The 19,835-nt window shown below is 45.3% G+C and overlaps 2 protein-coding genes across 2 annotated transcripts; both read left to right on the plus strand.

Moving 5' to 3' along the window:
- The first annotated feature begins 2,381 nt into the window (after window positions 1–2,381).
- Window positions 2,382–6,179, plus strand: LOC310785652 (elongation factor 1-alpha). The gene is made up of 8 exons (XM_083646797.1): window positions 2,382–2,468; window positions 3,338–3,491; window positions 4,097–4,276; window positions 4,423–4,719; window positions 4,811–4,961; window positions 5,071–5,327; window positions 5,419–5,653; window positions 5,818–6,179. Exons 2-8 carry the CDS (start codon window positions 3,348–3,350, stop codon window positions 5,937–5,939), a joined length of 1,386 nt encoding a protein of 461 aa, XP_083502923.1. The 5' UTR covers window positions 2,382–2,468; window positions 3,338–3,347; the 3' UTR covers window positions 5,940–6,179.
- Window positions 6,180–6,403: 224 nt separating this feature from the next.
- On the plus strand, window positions 6,404–14,209 carry LOC310785651 (elongation factor 1-alpha-like). The gene is made up of 8 exons (XM_083646796.1): window positions 6,404–6,583; window positions 7,469–7,621; window positions 8,952–9,131; window positions 9,813–10,109; window positions 10,682–10,832; window positions 11,529–11,785; window positions 12,949–13,183; window positions 13,835–14,209. The coding sequence occupies exons 2-8, from the start codon at window positions 7,478–7,480 to the stop codon at window positions 13,957–13,959; spliced, it is 1,389 nt and encodes a 462-aa protein (XP_083502922.1). The 5' UTR covers window positions 6,404–6,583; window positions 7,469–7,477; the 3' UTR covers window positions 13,960–14,209.
- The last annotated feature ends 5,626 nt before the right edge of the window (window positions 14,210–19,835 follow it).

Below are 19,835 nucleotides of genomic sequence, written 5' to 3' on the forward strand. Positions count from 1 at the left end.
CCCATTCATACACACCGATGGCGGCAAGCTACCACACAGGGTGCTGGCGCAACCATCGGGAGCAATTTGGGGTTCAGTATCTTGCCCAAGGACACTTCCACACGCAGACTGGGGGAACTGGGGATCGAACCACCGACCTCTTTTAGCCAAAGCAATTAGTGGCCGACCCGCTCTACTTCCTTAGCAACCGCCGCCACCCCTAATAAAGACTGCTCTTTCTCCATAGATCTTTAAGAATTAGATATAACGATATGAGATTTATTCATGCTTTTATATCATCTTTTTATATGCTCTCACCTGGATTAATGCAACTCCATTTCATACATGCCTTGCCCAGAAGCAAATCTCATGCCTCCACCTAGTAGTCCAATCCATCATCCTCAGCATCATCCTTGCACTGGCTGCCTATAAATAGAATTGATATTGACAATTTTGCTCTGCACTTTTAAAGCACGACTTGGACAGGTCCCAGATAACATTTTAGATCTTTTAATTCCTCGTGAGCCTGTTTGTAACCTCTGAGGTCTGCAGGAAAGTCTCTCCTTAGTCATTCCCAGATCCTTTCTGTAAACGTTTTGCTCTGAGCATTTTCATGTAATCATTTCTCATTGTATCCTTGTTTTCTCTGTGTTGAATTGTCACTGTTTTACATTGTATTGTTTCATTATTCTTTTATCGTGTAAAGCACTTTGTAACTTCTCTTTTGAAAAGTGTTACAAATAACGGCCCATATTGCTTCTTATTATAATCTCTCCTCTCCTCATAGCTCCTGGACCTCTCTCTCTCCTACTCCCTCCTCATCTCTCCTCCTCTTCCCCCCCCCCCCCCTCTCTCTCTCCTCTCATCGCTCTGCTGAGTGAAACCAGCAGCTGCCAAGTTGGAGTGGCTGTTACCTGAACTGGCATGTGAGCGTGTGTGTGCGTGCGTGCATGTGTGTGTGTGTGTGTGTGTGTGTGTGCACGTGTGTGTGTGTGTGTGCGCGCATGCGTGTGTGTGTGTGTGTGCAGGAAGAGGCAGACAGGGATTAGCAGAGCCGCTCTGAGTGGGATGCCAGCTGCCTCTATATCAGGCATGGTGGCACAGTGATGGAGGGGCACACCAGACTCCCTGATTCTGACCTCTTGACTCTCTGAGCAGCATCCCAGCGACTAAACACACCTATGTCCTGACTCCTCCCACCTAGTTCAACCAGAGTTTTTCATTTTCTTTTAATCCATCAAAATTATTCACTTCCATTACTTCATCAGGAAAACCATTCCCTGGATGAATAAAAAGAAAGATGAGAATTGCGTTTCAGTCATTTTATCCTCCAACCACAGAGGCTAGAAATGTTCAAAATCAAACAGATTTGTTCCAAAAAAGGATTTTGTTCAAGTATACAACCCTGAAGTCACAGCAAGCAAACTCATCAGTTAGGATTTACCGACATGTTGCCGCTCGTCAATGACAGGTAGATAAGGTGGATGCCTTGAGCAGACTTGTCTTTAGTTTTGTCTCTGTCAGCACTGTTTGAATGCAAATCTCCAGGATTGAGATAATCTTGTTAGACTGATGAGTGGATGTGTGTGGGGGGAGAGGGGTCTTCATGCTCCAACTACCTTGCCAGACCCAATATCTTTGAATAATGTACAAAATATAAAGTAGTGTGTGTGTGTGTATGTGGGGGGGGGGATTATGTTGTAGACCTACATTTGTAATAGTGTTGTTATCTGTCTTAATCTAACTAAACTATGTAAGCAGCCAATTAAGATGAAGACAATTAACAATTAATTGGACAAGTAGGCCTATCAGTGGGTAAAGCTATCTAATGGGAGAAAATCTCTATAATGTCTTATTTATAGTGACTGTGTCTGTGGTGCTGAAAAATCATCATCATGTATGGTATAATTATATCTCCAATATGGTATCACTATATATGAGATCTCTTATGTTATCTTATAGTGTTGCTGTGATGTATATAATATTCCTTTAAAGTTCACAATATAGGACTATAGCCGAGTTGTTTTTCGCAAGGCAAAGCAAAAACAGTTTCCAGAGCACCGTGGTGCAGCCCAGAGCGTTGGGATCAGCTGATCATCAATGAAAGACAGGAAGTTGGAAAACAAAAACAAAAATCAAATGTATCGAAGTTTTTTTTTTTTACGACATAAAGTTAACAGACCAACTGTGTACTGCTATACTCTGTTGTCGGGGTGGGGGGGTTGGTAGGTTAGGGGTAGCGTGTTTTTGGGGGAATCAAAACGGGGAAATCAAGGACATTCCAGATTGAACATGTTTCGCTTCATGCGTGACGTGGTGACGTTTTTCACAGGAATGTGTGTTGATTTGCGGGTTTGCACCGGGGAGGGCGCGTGAAGTCTGGTCGCCTCCCCTTTCGGTATAAAACCTCCCAGTCAGCCGGCTCTCTTCCTCTTTCTGTTACCTGGCTAGGGGCAGCAGCTTTTAGGCCGAAAAATCCAGTAACACCGGTAAGTGCGATTTCACTTCAACTCGCAGTGGGACGGACAGCAGGGCCTTCGTGGCTGGACATTTAGTGATATTAGTTCGGGTTTTGATGGCGTTTGAAACGGTTTCCCCTCAACTTTAGAGCTTCCGTTATGTAATACTTGTAATAACCTGTGGATTTTAACGTGGATTATCTTTGGAAATCTCGGGTTGTCTCTTGGTTAGAATCGATGTCAGCATCACCGTGTGTCTTTTAGAGAGTTTTTAAGACCATAGTTTTATGGTTTATTTCGTGAAGCAGCACTTTATAAAAGAGAATCCGCTAAATGGGGGAGGGGAAAACTGTGGGTAAAGGAACAAAGGGGGCTTGAGAAAGCGACTATGTGAGGATGCTGGAAGGGAATTTCTTTCCTCCAGACTCCAGAAACAACTGGGCATATTCTCCGGCGACAGGTGTGGGGAGTCTGGGACAGATGACTTGTGAATATTTGGGAATCTTTTTCTGTAACTTAACACGACGTGGCCCATGAAGTAACACGTGTCCTGCTTGGCCTATGGCCCGACTGTGGCCTGCTAGCGTTAGCCACCAGCTTAAGCCTCCAGTCCCCCAACACCAAAACCCCACGAGTTAGCTAATGTTTTATGGTCATTTTATATTGCTGTTAGACTTATTTAAGCGAGTTTGGATTTCTCCGGTGTTCATTTGTGAAGCGACACTACTGGAGAATGAATATAAAAGTCAAACCGGCCCGAGGTGTCACAGGTTTAGCTAGTGAGTTACACCATTATTAGCTGGTAACGTGTAACGGTTTAGCATCTGAAAATGATGCAACCTGGCGTGGGCTAACGAGCTAACATGCTAACGTAACAACTTGGGACTCTTTTTCAACAGAAACTACACAATGGGAAAGGAAAAGGTCCACATCAACATCGTGGTCATTGGCCATGTCGACTCCGGCAAGTCCACCACCACCGGCCACTTGATCTACAAGTGCGGAGGAATCGACAAGAGAACCATTGAGAAGTTTGAGAAGGAAGCCGCTGAGGTGAGCAAGCCATTTTAACATCATCCGCTCCCGTTAGCTTGTAGCCGCCGAGCTAAAGATGGCGTCGTCAGCGTGTCTCTCTCCGCTGCCCGGCACTCGGGTGTGGGGTAGCGAGTGCGCGCAAGCGGGGTGGGGCTTACGCAAGCAGCGTTGATAATGACGGTGCACTTTGTTCAATGGAGGCCTCAGGCCTGCCTCACTGCTTACAGATAGAGCCTGTTTGAATCAAATGCTCTTAACTTGTAAATGTAAGTCAGTGGTTCTCAATGTGAGGTCCGGGGACCACCTTGAGAGGGGTTCAGCAAATTGAATTAAAACTGGAGTATTACTTGATTTAATTGACTAGAAGTTGACACAATTCGAGAAGGTAAACAAGTGACTTGTTTTGATAATTTCTGTTAGCGCTGTGTCTAAAGTACAGATGCTTATGGGACAAAATAATATAAAAATACTGGTAGTTAATTTTAGGTAGAGAAGAAATCTTATCAAATGTGGGTCCATTGCCCCAATAGTGTACTATATTAAACATCCTTGATATGAAGAGACTGAGTATCACTGATATAAATAGACACAAGTAAGGACTCAAATGTTTCGTCCCTCTTCAGATGGGCAAGGGCTCCTTCAAGTACGCCTGGGTGCTGGACAAGCTGAAGGCCGAGCGTGAGCGTGGTATCACCATCGACATCGCTCTGTGGAAGTTTGAGACCGGCAAGTACTACGTGACCATCATTGATGCCCCCGGACACAGGGACTTCATCAAGAACATGATCACTGGAACCTCTCAGGTAAATGTTGGTGGTATTTACTGAAACTGACGTCCTCTGGTAACCTTTACCCATCTCGGTGGTGCTGTAAAATGTAGGCATAGCTGTAGGCCTGTACCCGCAAAACATGGATGATGATTATTAGTGTCTAAATTCTCTCCGTTCAGGCTGACTGCGCCGTGCTCATTGTTGCCGGTGGTGTGGGTGAGTTCGAGGCTGGCATCTCCAAGAACGGCCAGACCCGCGAGCACGCCCTGCTGGCCTTCACCCTCGGTGTGAAGCAGCTCATCGTTGGCGTGAACAAGATGGACTCCACCGAGCCCCCTTACAGCCAGAAGCGCTTCGAGGAGATCACCAAGGAAGTGAGCGCCTACATCAAGAAGATCGGTTACAACCCCCTCACCGTGGCTTTCGTCCCCATCTCCGGATGGCACGGAGACAACATGCTGGAGCCCAGCGAGAAGGTGAGCAGCTGTTTCGCCTGTTGTGCTGTGGCAGTGAAATTGACCACAACAGCTCTTGAAGGTGGGACTCATTCCTAATTTGTCACTATAGATGGCCTGGTTCAAGGGATGGAAGATTGAGCGCAAGGACGGTAATGCCAATGGAACTACCCTGCTGGAAGCCCTGGACGCCATCCTGCAGCCTGCCCGTCCCACTGACAAGCCCCTCCGTCTGCCCCTGCAGGACGTCTACAAAATCGGCGGTAAGAACACACCATGGGTTGTGTGTATTGTCGCACATTGTAACAATTTGGTGCTCGGTTGTGTAGTAAAAAAAAAAAAAATCCTCATAGATGTCCCACCTCTTGTCAGGTATTGGAACCGTCCCCGTGGGCCGTGTGGAGACCGGTATCCTGAAGCCCGGCACAGTCGTCACTTTCGCCCCCGCCAATGTGACCACTGAGGTCAAATCTGTGGAGATGCACCACGAGTCCCTGACCGAGGCTCTCCCCGGAGACAACGTCGGCTTCAACGTCAAGAACGTGTCCGTCAAGGACATCCGCCGTGGAAACGTGGCTGGCGACAGCAAGAACGATCCTCCCATGGAGGCCGCCCACTTCGCCGCCCAGGTTGGCATAGTTAACTAATCCAGTGGTCTGTTAACAGTGGCGTTGTGCTGCATTTGGTGTACACATCTAAATGGCAAATGTTTCCCCACAGGTCATCATCCTGAACCACCCTGGCCAGATCTCTCAGGGCTACGCCCCCGTGCTGGATTGCCACACCGCCCACATCGCCTGCAAGTTCAACGAGCTCAAGGAGAAGATCGACCGTCGTTCCGGCAAGAAGCTTGAGGACAACCCCAAGTTCCTGAAGTCTGGAGACGCCGCCATCGTCGACATGATCCCCGGCAAGCCCATGTGCGTGGAGAGCTTCTCAGAGTACCCTCCCCTCGGTAAGTGATGACACAACACCTGACAGGTGGCCCTTTTTTGATAAGCGCACTCTTCATTGAGTGATGCTATTGACTTATCTGCACATTGTAATGTAATTTGACACTTAATTGATAAGGATGACTTTTGAGTAATGCTCACGTCTCCCATGTCGTCTCTCCTCCAGGTCGCTTCGCTGTGCGTGACATGAGGCAGACCGTGGCCGTCGGCGTCATCAAGTCCGTCGAGAAGAAGATCGGCGGCGCCGGCAAGGTCACCAAGTCTGCACAGAAGGCCGGCAAGAAATGAATTCTCGCCCAGGACACCCAGCAGAAAGATGCCCCTCGGCCGCCCCTGCTCCCCCCTCCCCCCCATCACCCTGCACCGTCTTCTCTGAGGCAGAGCTCTCTACTTAAGGACTGGCTTATGCTGATAAAAACCCATCGTAAAAGTTTTCGCAGGAAAGGAACTCAACGTGGCACCGTCTCTTACCTGAATCACAAGACGACAGTGCCTCTTTCAGTTATTAAAGTTTTAAGTTGGAAATGGTTTAGAACTGTTCTTGTTGTTGATGCCACACATTGATTGGAAAGAAAAAAAAGCTGCTGGTAACAAATAAAGGTCTTTAAAAATATTGAAGACCAACCTGTCTTGCTCCTTCGCCTCCTTCAGCGGGATTAGTTCGTATTTCAGCCGTAGCCGAAGCCTCACTGTCCTGTCTTGCAGCTGTTTTTAACCATGTTATCTGAGTCCAGTGATGCTTTCCGCACATCCAATCGCCTTGGTGGGGTTACACTCGCCCAGCCAATGGCTCCCCTATTTCAGTCTGACAGCAGAGATCGAGCATGCACAGCCCTCCCTCCTCTGCCTCGGTATAAAAACTCATGACAGATCATATTCTGTCCTTTTTCTCCGTCTAAATCAGGGGACACCCGTTAGCTGTCTGGGCACAGGTTGGTGAAATGTTAAATTTGCTCATTCTAATCTTTACCTAGATGCATGGGAAGGGGACTGGGTAGGGCATTTGGCAGAAAAATGCGGCGTAGGTGGGTTTTTGTAATATATGGGTTTGCCTCTAGATCTATTGCATCATCTGTTCATATTGTGACTACTGCTTGTCAAACTGGTATTAAGCTATATCTTATTCCCATTTCGGATAGCGTTTGCCAGCAAAGCATGCAAGCTCACCTCTTGTATCAATGTTTTGTCCAAATTCAAGGGCATGGCATGTGTTGTACACTCCACTCTGTAACGAATTGCGATACAATGATCAAAGGTATAAACGTGTATTTTTCTATATCCTGGAATAATTGTGCGCCTGTAATGAGTTGGCCTTTTTTGTTGCTACATGATAGTCGCTTGTAGTGGCGGGGGCGCGCATACTGCCGCACGGTCTCGGTGCGCGCGACTGCGGCAGACAACATGGCGGCGCTGCGCTACCGACTCAACATGGAGGCCGGTAACCGAGCACATGGCGTGAATCATCCACTGCCTCAACACCGAAATATGAGATTAATACATTAATTAGCGCCGGTTTGTGCCATAACGCGTACATAATATGGGACGTATTGCAGTAGGCCTGGATGAATAGTGACGCCATGACTTATAATTAGGCCTTTGATATTGATATCTTAACAATTACGTAACTGTTCACTGCGTAGGGAGAGTGGAAAACAAATTTGTAGGGATGAAATGAAAGTGTTTTTCTTGTTTGAGGAACATTATTGACTGTCTGCCGCTGCCAAAGCCCTTCGTTACCAAGCACAGATGAAAACTAAACTGTCCAGTTTTCATCTTAAACTGTAGCCTACTGGCCCTCCTGTGTTTGTTTTCCCCAGTCAATCAAAATGGGAAAGGAAAAGATCCACATCAACATCGTGGTCATTGGCCATGTCGACTCCGGCAAGTCCACCACCACCGGCCATTTGATCTACAAGTGCGGAGGAATTGACAAGAGAACCATCGAGAAGTTTGAGAAGGAAGCCGCTGAGGTTGGTTTGGGGTTTGGGAAACCTGTTCATGAGGAATGACACACACACACACACACACACACACACACACACACACACACACACACACACACACACACACACACACACACACACACAGGCGCAGTTAACGGGTGTGGTGAGACACAAGCTGCAGCATTTCTTGGATAGGAGTGCCACCTACTGTACAAATATGTGTACTGTTTAAGCAATTCATGGCTTTGACCATTCATTTGAGTACATATCAAGGATGCACAAACTGGGGGGGGGGGGGGGGGGGGGGCAGCTTGCAATATAACTGAACTAGCCTACTTAGGCACATTAAAACAATTGTTATAATTTCAGCTTTAGTTGACAAATACAGCCTATAAACATTGACTAATGGAAGATAAGACACATAGACAACTTAATAGGGGGATGATGAACTAGGAAGACACAAGAAATGGGCATCTGCATGAAAGATTGGACTAGGACTAATTGCTGATATAGCCTAATGGCAGATTAAAAAAAAAAGGGCCAGGATAACATATGCCTAATTAAAAAGTGAAAATAATGCACATATAACAAGGGGAAATCTACATGAAATAAATTGGACTAATATTACTTGGGCACACACACACACACACACACACACACACACACACACACACACACACACACACACACACACACACACACACACACACACAAACTAGAAAAGGTTATTGAAGATTTCACCATTTGGGAAGTCTAATGAACACAGGCATTTACCATTACAGGATGTGATGTAACTATATTCTCATTCCTTAAATTCAACAGGTCCTGTAGGTTCAGTGGGAATAAACCATAGATTGAATAAACTGAATGTGATGCCATAAATCCCACTGTGACATCATCCATGATGTCTTAAATCCCACTGTGACATCATCAGTGATATCATAAATCTGACATCATCAGTGATGCTCGTCTCATTGGCCACACAGCAGCTGAGTTGCGGGCAAGGCCGCGCAGCGGCCTAGCTGCGAATGCGAGCTGCAGGGGCAGCTCAGCGAGGGAATTGAGCGCTAGTCATACAAAATTACACTAGCCTGGTATCCAGCCTCAATGCAATTCATATGGGGCTGGATACCAAGCTAGAAATTAACAGTTTTTTAAATCAGTTTTCTCTTTTCTGATGGGATAAATTTTTCTGAAATGAGCAAATTTGAGACAATGTAAAAGGAAGCTGGCTTTCCTCCTAGAATGACTTATTCTATTTAAAGCTTTCTCATTCATTTGTAACAGACATTCACATCTTCCTGCCCTTTCTCTCTCTCTGTTACTGTCTACTCTCCATCACATCACGGGTCGATAGATGGGCAAGGGCTCCTTCAAGTACGCCTGGGTGCTGGACAAGCTGAAGGCCGAGCGTGAGCGTGGTATCACCATCGACATCGCTCTGTGGAAGTTTGAGACCGGCAAGTACTACGTGACCATCATTGATGCCCCCGGACACAGGGACTTCATCAAGAACATGATCACTGGAACCTCTCAGGTAAACACACGGCCGTCGTTGAACCCGTCCTGCACCGTCTTTCATCTCAGGCTGGTGTGCAAGATCTCATGAGGGTTTTGTAATGTGGCAAGTGGACAGAGGTAACTCGTTAACTCGGGTAACGTTAATTGCTTGAGACGTGACTCGATGCATGAAGAGAAGACTTGACGCTTCCTAGACTTGACTCGGGTTCTGGTGACTTGGGACTTGACTTTGACTTGTACTTTGACGACTTGAAAGGGTTTCTAAAGTCTCGACAAGATAGTGTTTGTGTAAATGACTTAGATTGAAAGCGATGAGATGTGTTCCAGCAGACGACTGGATTTAAATTCTGTTTTCTGAATTTGTGTGGAATGATTGAATTTATTGAAGCTTAAAGTGATTATAAAAATAAAAATCATGATGCTCTTACCAAGTTTTTATCCTATTAAAACCATATTGCATTGAAAAATCTGTGCTATTTAGTTTTCTTTAAGATATTAAATGGATACTGGACTCTTGATTTGTTCTGACTTGACTTAATGTTCTACATTTAGACTTGAGACTTGAGACATTAATGACATGGACTTCACTTGGGAGGGCGGGACTATAAAAAAAAAATCTGTGATGATTTTATTGGTTGTCATTTTTATGCACGCCCCCCCTGGTAGGCGATGATCGCATCCGTCTCCTCTCATTCAGGCTGACTGCGCTGTGCTGATTGTAGCCGGTGGTGTGGGTGAGTTCGAGGCTGGTATCTCCAAGAACGGCCAGACCCGCGAGCACGCCCTGCTGGCCTACACTCTGGGCGTCAAGCAGCTGATCGTTGGCGTGAACAAGATGGACTCCACCGAGCCCCCTTACAGCCAGAAGCGCTTCGAGGAGATCACCAAGGAAGTGAGCGCCTACATCAAGAAGATCGGTTACAACCCCCTCACCGTGGCTTTCGTCCCCATCTCCGGATGGCACGGAGACAACATGCTGGAGCCCAGCGAGAAGGTGAGCCGTTTGTGACGCGGTGAACGCAGATCATACGCCAGGGATGCAAACTAGCCACCTTTAGGTGACAGCCACCTTTTTGATCTCAACATAGGGCACTTAAGTGAATGATCTTTGAGTGGCTTTGTGTCTGCCCTGGTATCTGTCACCTTTTTCACTCTCCAGGAGTTTTGCCTCCCCATATATACTGTGACGCTGTAAGGTTAAGCTGCAGGACCTAGACCAGATCTCCAGTTAAGCAGCACCGCAAAGGTTTCAAAGAGTCGTACATCTGTGGCAAAGACTCAAATCCATGCAACTTTTCTACTCCTCGGTAAAGAGTAATATTTACTGGATAAGGATGACGTGTATAAAATGATAAGAAATGACCGAGCTTGAACTTATAAATAGAACATGCACACTACGCTCGAATGGTACCTTTATTTAATAGAATACTATAGGTGTCAAGCATGGACTTATGAAATCAAACGCTAGGCCTAAGCACTGAACTTTCTTTCACTCACTCTCTCTCTCTCTTTCCCTCCCTCCGTCTCTCTCTGTCTCTGTATTTCCCCCACTTCCTTCCATTGCAGATGGCCTGGTTCAAGGGCTGGAAGGTGGAGCGTAAGGAGGGTGGTGCTACTGGCGTCACCCTTCTGGAGGCCCTGGACTCCATCCTGGCCCCCTCCCGCCCCACGGACAAGGCCCTGCGTCTGCCCCTGCAGGACGTCTACAAGATTGGCGGTAAGGACCGTCAACGCAACACAACCTAATGTAGCGTAACATCCCATCCCGCCACGTTCCCATCACAACACATGACATTAGGTGAGGGGACATTTCATTTGAGCGACCCGCGAAGCGAACACTCAACATCATCATAGAATGCATTAATACTCCTATAGGAGCGGGACCTGGAACAGTACGATCGATACGTTTAGGTCTTCCGAAACATTCGAAAGAAACTCGTCTGCATCCACAAAATCACCAAAACATCGACGCAACAACAAACGACACAAATGTGACTTCATACATGTGGGTGTCTTTTATTTATTTTCAAAGTGTAAATCAAAAACAAGGATAGTGTCGTCATTTAAGATGATTTTCTCTTCACAGAATTATCCTCAGCTCTTTTCCATACAAACTTTCTGCCTCCACTCAGTATTCCTCTCTCCGCGTTATTTTTGTCATCGGAGCAATACCATGTAGTACTTTTGACACACTGATAAGTGATAAGTCACAAAATAATTGAATTTCAAGCCATAGATATCAAGAAACACTAGTAATTTGCAGATGGTACAGCCATTCATCGAAGCAAATGGCCTACACTTTAGCAGCTCACACAGATCTTCATCAGGGCCTATGTATGAAGAAGCTGAAGCTGCCCATCAAGGTCCTTTTGTTTTGGATCAAACTGAAGACAGTATTATGGTCTTGTCTCAGGTATCGGAACCGTCCCCGTGGGCCGCGTGGAGACCGGCATCCTGAAGCCCGGCATGGTCGTCACTTTCGCCCCCGCCAACGTGACCACTGAGGTCAAGTCTGTGGAGATGCACCACGAGTCGCTGCCCGAGGCTCTCCCCGGAGACAACGTCGGCTTCAACGTCAAGAACGTGTCCGTCAAGGAGATCCGCCGTGGAAACGTGGCCGGCGACAGCAAGAACGACCCTCCCATGCAGGCTGACAACTTCACCGCCCAGGTGAGTCCCAGGAGCTGGAAGAACAAAGACAAGGGGAAAAGAGCGAATGAGTGGATTGAAGGAATTGGGCTTGTATTGGAACTGAAGATTTTCACAAGCTTCTCTTCATCACTGAGAAAATAAAAGTGTACTGTGCGTTCCCTTTTTACATTAAGATGCACAGATATAGTGGAAAGAAACTAAAATAATATTACTCCCTCTTCACTGCAGGCTTTTATTTTATTTGATAGCAGCAGTAAACTTACTAGTAATCTATTCTATTAGCAAGGTATCTGTCGACCTCTAATGGTTACTAGTAAGAACTGCAAGAACCTTGATGGGTGTCTGGTCCCTTTTAGCTATGGTAGCCTGCAATTCAGCCAAGCAATGAAGTCACATTTTCACAATAGAGACAGAAAGGCAGCTGATTAGAGCAGTGGTTCTCAAATGGGGGTCCGGGGACCCCCAGGGGTCCGTGGCATTTTGCCAGGGGGTCCGTGAAAAGTTTTCAGGAAAATACAAATAAAAACTTTTTTTTTGCAAAAGCTTCATAGTTCAAAGAAAATATTTCATGCTTTAAATCTAAAATGGTTCATGGATTACATTCTAATCAAAGAAACCTATCAATTTAAAAGTCAAGAACGTTACAACGTTACGAAACAATTAAGCTTAGCCCAAAATCACAAATCAGAATGAGGGGGTCCCCGGTATATTTTCTATCTTGTAAGGGGTCCTTGGCTGAAAAACATTTGAGAACCTCTGGATTAGAGCACGGAGCATGTTGTGAAAAGGCATTATATCAGCATGCAAAATACTGGAATAAATATTATTGCTTTTGTCAATTGCTTTTTTTGAAATGCCAGTCAGTCACTCATACAGTAGCACCGCCCTCCATCACTGAGCAGTTGAAAATGGAAGTAGGGGTGATGGGGAGGCGGGGGTCTCGAAACCCCATTGGATCGGACCCCTCCCCCCGGGCCAAAACAACAACAACAACACAAACACACAGAGTACAGCCTGGAAAGTGATCCAGGAAGCCAGAAATATCAGCACCTGGCCAAATAATCGTCTTTGGTATTGATCAACAGCCCCAGCAACTACCCTGTCGACCCCCCCGCGGATATTTTATGGGGCAGTAGGGCAGTAAAAATCTTTGTTATTGCCCCTTTACCCCGCGCCTGCAGGTCATCATCCTGAACCACCCTGGCCAGATCTCTCAGGGCTACGCCCCCGTGCTGGACTGCCACACCGCCCACATCGCCTGCAAGTTCAGCGAGCTCAAGGAGAAGATCGACCGTCGCTCCGGCAAGAAGCTTGAGGACAACCCCAAGGCCCTGAAGTCCGGAGACGCCGCCATCATCACCATGGTGCCAGGAAAGCCCATGTGTGTGGAGAGCTTCTCCCAGTATCCTCCCCTGGGTGAGCACAGCACACTCCATGCTCCGTCCATACTCACGGTGTACGCAACTGTGGTGCTGTAAGGCGCTTTGGATAGGAGCATCCGCCAATTGGCAGATATAAATGTCAAAGATTTAAGTGACTACCCATAAAATGTTCTTCCAATGCAGTTTTCCCTCTTTGTGCGGAAATTTGGAATAGCAACTTAAATTCAGTTTCAATGGAAAGTGGGCAATTTCATTGCTGTAATCCAAACTGCAGGAGCTATCCTATCTTTCAGTTTCAAACACTAACAACATGCATTAATATAGTTTAAATATCATCATATTCCATATCAGCACAAAAATACTTTACTAGATACTAGATTTTCAGCTGATTCATTCTGTGCCATTCCACACAAATCTCCGTGTCAAAATCCCCTCCATGGGCTTTGCGAGAAAAACCTCACACCTTGATGTTGACATTTTATTGCTATGTTTTGTGCTCAGTCTGTGAAACATGTGAGTCTGTCTTTACACCAACTATTGTATAATCATCATCCACTAGTTCCACCGTAAAGAGCGAGACTGTTTGAAGCCTCTGTTTGACTCCTCCCTCTCCTCGCCCCTCTCTCTTCTCTGTTTGACTCCTCCCCCTCCTCGCCCCTCTCTCCGACTCCTCCCTCTCCTCCAGGTCGCTTCGCTGTGCGTGACATGAGGCAGACCGTGGCCGTCGGTGTCATCAAGGCCGTCGACAAGAAGCTCGCCGGCAGCGGAAAGGTCACCAAGTCTGCACAGAAGGCCCAGAAGGTCAAATGAATTCTCGCGCAGGACATCCAGCAGAAAGACGCGCCTCGGGAGCAGCGGACCGCCCTCTCCCCTCTTCCTCCCGCCCACCCTGCACCGTCTTCTCTGAGGCAGAGCTCTCTACTTAAGGACTGGCTTATGCTGATAAAAACCCATCGTAAAAGTTTCCGCAGGAAAAGAAGGCTCATCCAACATCAGTCTGCTTTAGGGAAAATTGTGATGACGATTATGTTGCAACCAAAATAATAAAATTCTCAAATCATTCATTGCCAAACGAAGAACTTTGTTTCCTTGTGTTTTATTAGATTCAGCCAATTTTCATCTGGGATTTTTTTCCCCCTGAATACATTCTCACCACAAAATAATCGCAGCTCACAAATGACAGGTTCTGTAAAATGTTTATGCTGCTGCTTTAAAGGAACAGCTCACCCTAAAATCCAAAATACATATATTCCCTCTCACCTGTAGTGCTATTTATCATCTATATTGTTTTGTGTTAGTTGCCTGAGTTTTGGAGATATCGGCCACAGAGATGTCTGCCTTCTCTTGAATACAATGGAACTGGATGGCACTCGGCTTGTGGTGCTCAAAGTGCCAAAGAAATACATTTGATTAAATACATTTGATAAACTCAACAGCATTGTCTCTTTCCAGAAAGTATGACCCCGTAACTCAAGATAATCCACAGACCTTGTTATGAGCATTTTCATGGAGGAACTATTTTCTTTTGACCGAACTACATCCGCTAGCTGCTAGCTAGTTCCTACATGAGACTGCAAAAGAAAATAGTTGTGCATTATCTTGAGAAACCGGGTCATGATTTCTGGAAAGAGACAATGCTGTTGAGTTTTTCAAATGGATTTTTTTTGGTGCTTCGAGCACTACAAGCCAAGTGCCATCCAGTTAAATTGTATTCAAGAGAAGGCAGACATCTCTGCGGCCGATATCTCCAAAACTCAGGCAACTATCCCAAAACGATATAGATGGATAAATAGCACTACAGGTGAAAGGAAATATATGTATTTTGGATTTTAGGGTGAGCTGTCGCTTTAATGAAAATATTGGTAAAAACTGCAGTAGCAACCCACCTCAAATGACAACAAGCATAGAACAGAGGTGCCCAAATTCTTTCTTATGAAGGGCCCAAATTAATCTGGATGGATGGCTGTGGGCCAAAAATAAATGTTGATGTTATGTGAAATGACATTAAATTATACTATTTTATAGACCATTTACATTCTAAAATGAGCCCGCCACAGCTGCTGAAAAACAGTAATATTGGCTGTGTTTTTTCTTTCTTTCTTTCAAAACCATGGAGGGCCAAAACAGTGTGGGCCCGCGGGCCCCAAATTGGTCAGCCATGATATAAGAAAACACTGTCATAACATAGTCATAAAACGTCTGCTGAAGACATTACAAACCAGTGCTATGGAAGTGTGACTGGGTCACACACACGACCCACTAATGTGTGTGAAATGTCTTGACAGTATTGCTATATTCACTCCCCTCTTCTCACCCAGATCCCTGAATCACCAGTAGTGTGGCTATAAGTGAGTAAAGGCAAATAATAGAACAGCTAGAACAATCGCAGTTATGAATGCATTATAACGTGATTATAAGTTACTCTTAAGTGGTCATTGTATGCTTTAAGTAAAGTGGGGGAAATCCTGGGGTATAGGCAGATAATAATATATTACAAAGTGGTTATAACAGTATGGTAAGTTCAGGAAATGACACCACTTTACTGTAATGCCGGCCACTGAGCAAATGTCTATAACTAACTATGTGTGGAGATCAAAAACTCTCCAAAACAGGTTCAACACTGTGGGCACAGTTGGGAACCTTTCAAACTGAACAGACGAATAGAATCAAGGCCTCACAGATTTTGGAGTGCCCTGCATCTCTTTTTCCTCATTCGACTCTTTTTGACATAAGAGACCCAGTATCTCTTAACATCAGAAGCCAAGACGCGCTACAGTCTCACTAGTGACATCCCCCTCCTGCGCCTGTGGGTCCTGAACCCCAGGATCATGACATGCCTCTCTTCAGTGGCTCTCGGTGCCTGATGACGGCTGTCGCTGGGCGGTGAACAGGAAGCGGCCCATCGCTCCGGCTGTGACTCTCTCCCTGTTCAGCACCATGGACAGCAGTGAGGAGATGATATGTTGCCGGTGAGAGCTTGGAAGGGATGCAAACTAGTCACCTTTAGGTAACAGTCGCCTTTTTGATCCCCCAAAAATAAACGTTTTGTGTCTGCCCTGGGATCTGTCACCTTTTTCGCTCTGCATGACTTTGCATCCCCATTACCAAAAGCGTATAACAATGAAGGATTTAAGATCAGATAGGATGGCACTTTATTAATACCATCAAAAGAGTTTGTATTGGGCATTCGGGTAGTGCAGCGGTTGATTCCCTGCCTTACCAACACGAGGGTCGCAGGTTCGAGCCCCCGTGTTACCTCTGGCTTGGTCGGGGATCCATACAGGCACAATTGGCCGTGTCTGCGGGTGGAAAGCTGGATTACGGGGTATGTGTCCTGGTTGCTGCACTAGCGCTTCCCCTGGTCGGTTGGGGCGCCTGTGCGGGGGCGGGGGGGGGGGGGGGGGGTGAACGGGCACTGCACTAGTAGAACTAAATCTGGGAAGCTCGGTCCTTGAGCCATTCATCAATCACTTTTGTCCATTACACTGTGACAAGAGGGTGAATTCACAGGGGAAAGAGACCAGCCAATAAGAGAAGGCCCGTTCAGTACCCTACATGTGTCAGGCTTCACCAAACATTTGGGTTTAGTTACACTGGTGGTTTTCTTTTGGTGTTATTTTGTTCTGCTATTTTACATTCAAGTCTATGGTGAGTGTCTTTTGTGTTTCCCCAGAAAAGGTGGTGGGGACATGTTGCCCTTCTGATGGATATAGTCCACTATTTCTGCAATAGGGAACGGTTTCCATTTTGACTAAAACATTTACCACAGATGGAAATTTTTGTGATAAATGTTTTATTGCGGTTTTGTGTGATACATGAACACAGGACCACAAAGGACAAAAACATCAGTTCCACACATAAACACTCAAATCCCCCCTCCACCACAGACAGCAATTAACAGAGCTCCCACACATTTTCATGGATACAATTTCAAAACATTTCAATATGTTTTCAATGATCGATAATAGAATTTCGATGTAATGTGACTGAATCAAGACCAGAAATTATTACTATGGACAAATAGGACACAGCTGCTATTTATATCGGTTTTTAGTGCTTTAGTGTCACTGCATCATGGAAGCTATTGAGCTAAAATTGGCATTTTACATAATACAAATATTAATATAAAATACAAGAAGCACTAAAGTCGACACATATTAGACTAGAGCTACGTTACATCAACAGCTACAGAGAATACATCTGCCGTTATGTTACAGTTACATTACATGGAAGGTTATCCACAGGAAGATTACTGTAACAATTTCATTACACACAACATTTCATTACTTTTCCTAAACTTTCAAGGATTTTACTAATTCCATGACTTTTCCAGGCCTGGAAAACAAGATTTTGAAATCCCATGACTTTTACAGGTTTTCCATGGAACCCTGAATTAAATGTTTACTCTCCTGTGTGGATTTTCATGTGTCTGTTCAAGTTTCCTTTATGACCAAAACCTTTACCACAGACTGAGCAAATAAATTGTCTATCTCCCGTGTGGACTATCATGTGTGACTTCAAGTCTCCTTTATGACCAAAACCTTTACCACAGACTGAGCAGTTAAAATGTTTATCTGCTGTGTGGCCTACCATGTGTCTCTTCAAGTTTCCATTATGACCAAAACCTTTACCACAGACTGAGCAGTTAAAATGTTTATCTCCCGTGTGGCCTACCATGTGTCTCTTCAAGTTTCCTTTATGACCAAAACCTTTACCACAGACTGAGCAATTATATTGTTTATCTCCTGTGTGGACTATCATGTGTGACTTCAAGTCTCCTTTATGACCAAAACCTTTACCACAGACTGAGCAAATAAATTGTTTATCTCCTGTGTGGATTATCATGTGTGTCTTCAAGGATCCTTTATAACCAAAACCTTTGCCACAGACTGAGCAATTAAATTGTGTATCTCCTGTGTGGATTATCATATGTGTCATCAAGTTGTCTTTACGAATAAAACCTTTACCACAAACTGAGCAATTAAATTGTTTATCTTCTGTGTGGAGTATCATGTGTCTTTTCAAGTCTGATTTATGACCAAAACCTTTACCACAGACTGAGCAATTAAATTGTTTATCTCCTGTGTGGACTATCATGTGTGTCTTCAAGTGTCCTTTCTGACCAAAACCTTTACCACAGACTGAGCAGTTAAATTGCTTATCTCCTGTGTGGACTAGCATGTGTGTCTTCAAGGATCCTTTTTGACCAAAACCTTTACGACAGACTGAGCAATTAAATTGTTTATCTCCTGTGTGGACTATCATGTGTGTCTTCAAGTGTGCTTCATTACCAAATCTTTTACCACAAACTGAGCAGCTGAAGTGTTTCTTCCCAAGAACTTCACTGTTTTTCTGTGAGTATAAACCTGACTGAGGTTCAGTAGTTTCCATCCATTCGTCATCATTGTCTTCAGTCTCAGAAGAGTCTGAAGTCTTGTCATCACTAGTTGGTTGTGAATTACTAGCTGGATATAAGTATATAAGACCTAAGTTCCTGGCTGCTTCTGATCCTCCACAGTCCTCTTCATCAGCTTCTGTTTTCATCTGTTCAGTTGAGCAGCTGGCTACAGGCTCTGCCTCTCTGTTATCCTCAGTTTGGCTTTGATGAAGTTGTGAGGGCTGAGGTTTCTCTTCCTCGTCTTCACTCTTCACAGGGACAGCAGTGAATGGGAACTTGGTGATATTGGCCTCCTCCAGCCCTTGAAGCTGCTCTGCCTCCTGACTGGTCCAGAGTTCCTCCTCTTTAATGGGTGGGGTATCTGGGTCCTCCTGAAGCTGCTCTCCCTCCTGACTGATCCAGAGTTCCTCCTGTTCCTCTTTAATGTGTGGGGGCTCTGGATCCTCCTGGTGCAAACTTGGGCTCCATTCCTGCAGCTCAGCGGTAACATCTTCTTTAATGACCGACAGCTGCTGGAGGTCTGGAGGCGAGGCTTCTCTGTGTAACCGCACAGCGTCCAGTTTATCTTCAACAGCCTCAGTTAGGCGCTGCTTCACCACAGCTCTCAGCTTCTGAACTTCAGACATTTTAATATTCACACAGTGATAAGAACCTTTCCTCCTTAACTTTACTGACAAACTTTATCCTTCAAATTAAAGCTCCAATAAATAGCTTCACAGCTAACGCTAACGTTAGCTTCACAGCTAAACCATTCATCTGAGTCCATTGAGTCTTTCTTCTTCCTGTGAGTTAACGGAGCTCCGGTTCCAGTTTATATGATAATACCATCCACACACACGAGTATTCTGTTTATAAATTAAACTTCTCAAAGTAGGCTATAACCGGGAAATAATATGCTGCTGGTGCTAATTACTCCCGTGGATTTGGGCACTCCAACACACGTGACCATCACCACTTCTTCTTCTTTTAGGTTTATGGCGGTTGGCAAACATAGTGAATTACCGCCATCTACTGAATTTTAGTAATTCCACAGTTATTTACAGTGAAGAAAACAAAGTGTCCAACCAAAGTGCTTCAATATTGTCCATACTGTCTGTCACTCAGACGCAATGGTCTGAGTTTGCGCAAATGTGTCCCTCAGGTCACGATAGGTGCTTCACCTGGATAAATTGGAGGACCTGTCTTGTGGGGGAACACTGGAACAGCTAAACACTCGACTCACTATAAATCAGCATTTTGCTTCACTTCATTCTGAAAAGCCATTCCTGTAACAGTTTTGCAAACTGAA

This window comes from Poromitra crassiceps, assembly GCF_964638095.1.
Source record: "Poromitra crassiceps genome assembly, chromosome: 11".
Taxonomy (NCBI): domain Eukaryota; kingdom Metazoa; phylum Chordata; class Actinopteri; order Beryciformes; family Melamphaidae; genus Poromitra; species Poromitra crassiceps.